The 2,720-nt window shown below is 43.6% G+C and overlaps 1 protein-coding gene across 1 annotated transcript in view; it reads left to right on the forward strand.

The window, feature by feature from the left end:
- Positions 1-2,720, forward strand: part of LOC102264125 (adhesion G protein-coupled receptor E2) — a 24,487-nt gene that overhangs the window by 15,245 nt on the left and 6,522 nt on the right. The window contains exons 9-12 of the mRNA XM_014533306.1: positions 407-473; positions 735-826; positions 1,658-1,826; positions 1,912-2,022. Coding sequence (XP_014388792.1) covers positions 407-473; positions 735-826; positions 1,658-1,826; positions 1,912-2,022 — 439 coding nt within the window. The remainder of the gene's footprint in view (positions 1-406; positions 474-734; positions 827-1,657; positions 1,827-1,911; positions 2,023-2,720) is intronic.

Raw genomic sequence — 2,720 nt, forward strand, 5'->3', positions numbered from 1 at the left:
CAGGCCGATGCTCTATCCACTGAGCCAAACAAGCTAGGGCAACTCTATGAATATTTTAAGGTCACTGAACTGTACAGTTTAAATGGGTGAATGTTAAGGTATGTGAGCTACCTCTCAAAAAAGTCATAATTTTAAAAAGTCAGTCCTAGCTGCTTTGGCTCAGTGGATAGAGCGTTAGCTTTCCATTTTTGTTTTATTGTTGCAGTGTGTCTCATTGTGTGTCTTCGAGATGTGTGGGATTGAAGACCATGCGTACTTTCTTCACAACAGTATCTTCAGAGCCAACCACAAGGCTATCACAGAAGAGACACTCTATGTTTGTTGATGAATGAATTAATGAATGAATTTGCATAACTGTTCTACATTTCTAAGGACCAATGCATTTTTAATTCTCTCTCTTTCTTAGCTGCTGGCTCCACCCAGAAAAGGGATTTATATGGGGCTTCCTTGGACCAGTCTGCGCCATCCTCTTTGTGAGTGAAGACATCAGAGCATCCTTAAGGCTCAGCTGAGGGTCATTAGACTTATAAGGAGGCGAAAGGATGACATGAGCAAGAATGTCCCTGGGTTGTCTTGGGTTTGCTTTGGTTTTCTAAGACTGCTCCTAAAACTACAAGCTCTAACACTGTTACTAAATATAAAAACTACTTAAGTGTGCAATTGCTGTTGGACAGGCTAGACTAGAGATAACAAACTAAAATATTATTCACTAAACCTTGTGTGTTTTCCTGAAGGTCAATCTAGCTTTCTTTCTGATGACCCTCTGCATTTTGAAAAGCAAACTCTCTTCGCTCAACAGTGATGTGTCCACCCTCAAGAATACAAGGTAAAATGGAGAAGAGGGTGACAACCCCACAGACATGTGTGGTCCCAAGAGCAAATCCATGTGCCTCAGCAGCCCTGACGTCCCTTCTCGGGGTCTTCTGAGGGAACCAAGAGTAAAGAGATGCTGCTGTCCTCCAATGGCAGCCAGCTTGGATTCAGTGGTGGGCTGCTGACTTCCCAGCCACAGTGTTCTGTCTCTAATCTCCTTATAACTCCCTCAGCAAAAGGAATAATTGACATTTGTTGATAAACATTCTTTGGACTTTTGTCAGCAGTCCTACAACAAAAGTACAAAGAACCTGTGTGCCCTTAAAAATCTATAACTCCTCCCACAACCCAGTCTACACTTTCATACTCACTCTAGGTTCAGGCTCCCTCTCACCCCTCTCCAGTATCCTTTCTAAATTTTGCATGTCATTATTCCACTGTATTAGTCATTGGAATAGCCTGTGACCTTTATGAAAATAGCAATCTTGCCTCTGTGACTTTTAATGCCCAGGCCCCAGCACACAGCCTGATGCACAGAACACACTTGGTAATGTTGGTTAGATAAGATTAGGCATCACCAAGGAGCACTATAGAATTTTTTTTTTTTGAAACTTACATTATGAAGTGTCACAACCCTATTCAGTTCAATCCAAATGCCACCCTGGACCCAAGTAGCATTTCTATTGTGGAGAATCATTGACAGTAAAGGTCAAAGCTGAACACAAGTCTGTCTGTGAACTCATCACCCACAGGGGAAGGCAGGAGCATTCATTGGGTGGAGATGAGAATGGCCTTGATTCTGTTGTTCTGGGTGCATATGGGCCTCTCTTCTCCTTCTACCAAGGATGCTGACATTTAAAGCGATAGCTCAGCTCTTCATCTTGGGCTGCACGTGGTTTCTGGGAATCCTGCAGGTGGGTCCAGCTGCTCACGCCATGGCCTATCTCTTCACCATCATCAACAGCCTGCAGGGCGTCTTCATCTTCCTGGTGTACTGTCTCCTCAGCCAGCAGGTACCACTGTCCACCTCCCACCCAGGACTCTTTCCATTCTCACCCCTCTCAGTGAGCTGACTCAGAGCATGCTTTGTCTCTGCAGGTCCGGGAGCAATACAGGAAATGGTGGAAGGGTGTCAGGAAAACCAAAGCAGAGTCTGAGCAATACACCCTCTCCAGTGGAATCCTGTCAGATGCCCCTAAACACAGTGTGGTAAGGTCATGCATTGCTCCCAGAGCACTTCACTAACTGATAGAGTACCTCATGCCCAACACACTGGAAGACCTGGGTACATAGCAGGTGATGCCCTAGGATGGCTCCCACTAAATTTACTCTTTGATTCCTTAACCATTAGCAATCGTCTCACTTAGAAAATATATATTTTGCTCTTACTCCTTAGGACTACGTTCATCTTGACTTTTACATATCAGTACTCATATTGAACACCTGCTGTGTGCCATGCATGGTTAGCTAAATAAGCAAGAATCAATGATCTGAAGCAGGGATGCCCATTCCACTCAGACCCACATTATCTTACCCTTAATCCACCTCTATCTTTTTTTTAATTAAATCTTTATTGTTCAGATTATTACAGTTGTTCTTTTTTTTTCCCCCATAGCTCTCCTCCACCCGGTTCCCACCCCACCCTCTGCCCTTACCCCCGCCCCCAATGTCCTCATCCATAGGTGTATGATTTTTGTTCAGTGTCTTCCCGCACCCCCCACACCCCTTTTTCCACCCGAGAATTGAGTGTCCCACTCCCTTTCTATGCCCCTGATTCTATTATAATCACCAGTTTATTCTGTTCATCAGATTTTTTATTCACTTGATTTTTAGATTCACTTGTTGATAGATATGTATTTGTTGTTCATAATTTTTATCTTTACCTTTTTCTTCTTCTTCCTCTTCTT

The sequence above is a fragment of the Myotis brandtii genome, unplaced genomic scaffold (assembly GCF_000412655.1).
Source record: "Myotis brandtii unplaced genomic scaffold, ASM41265v1 scaffold964, whole genome shotgun sequence".
Classification (NCBI taxonomy): Eukaryota; Metazoa; Chordata; class Mammalia; order Chiroptera; family Vespertilionidae; genus Myotis; species Myotis brandtii.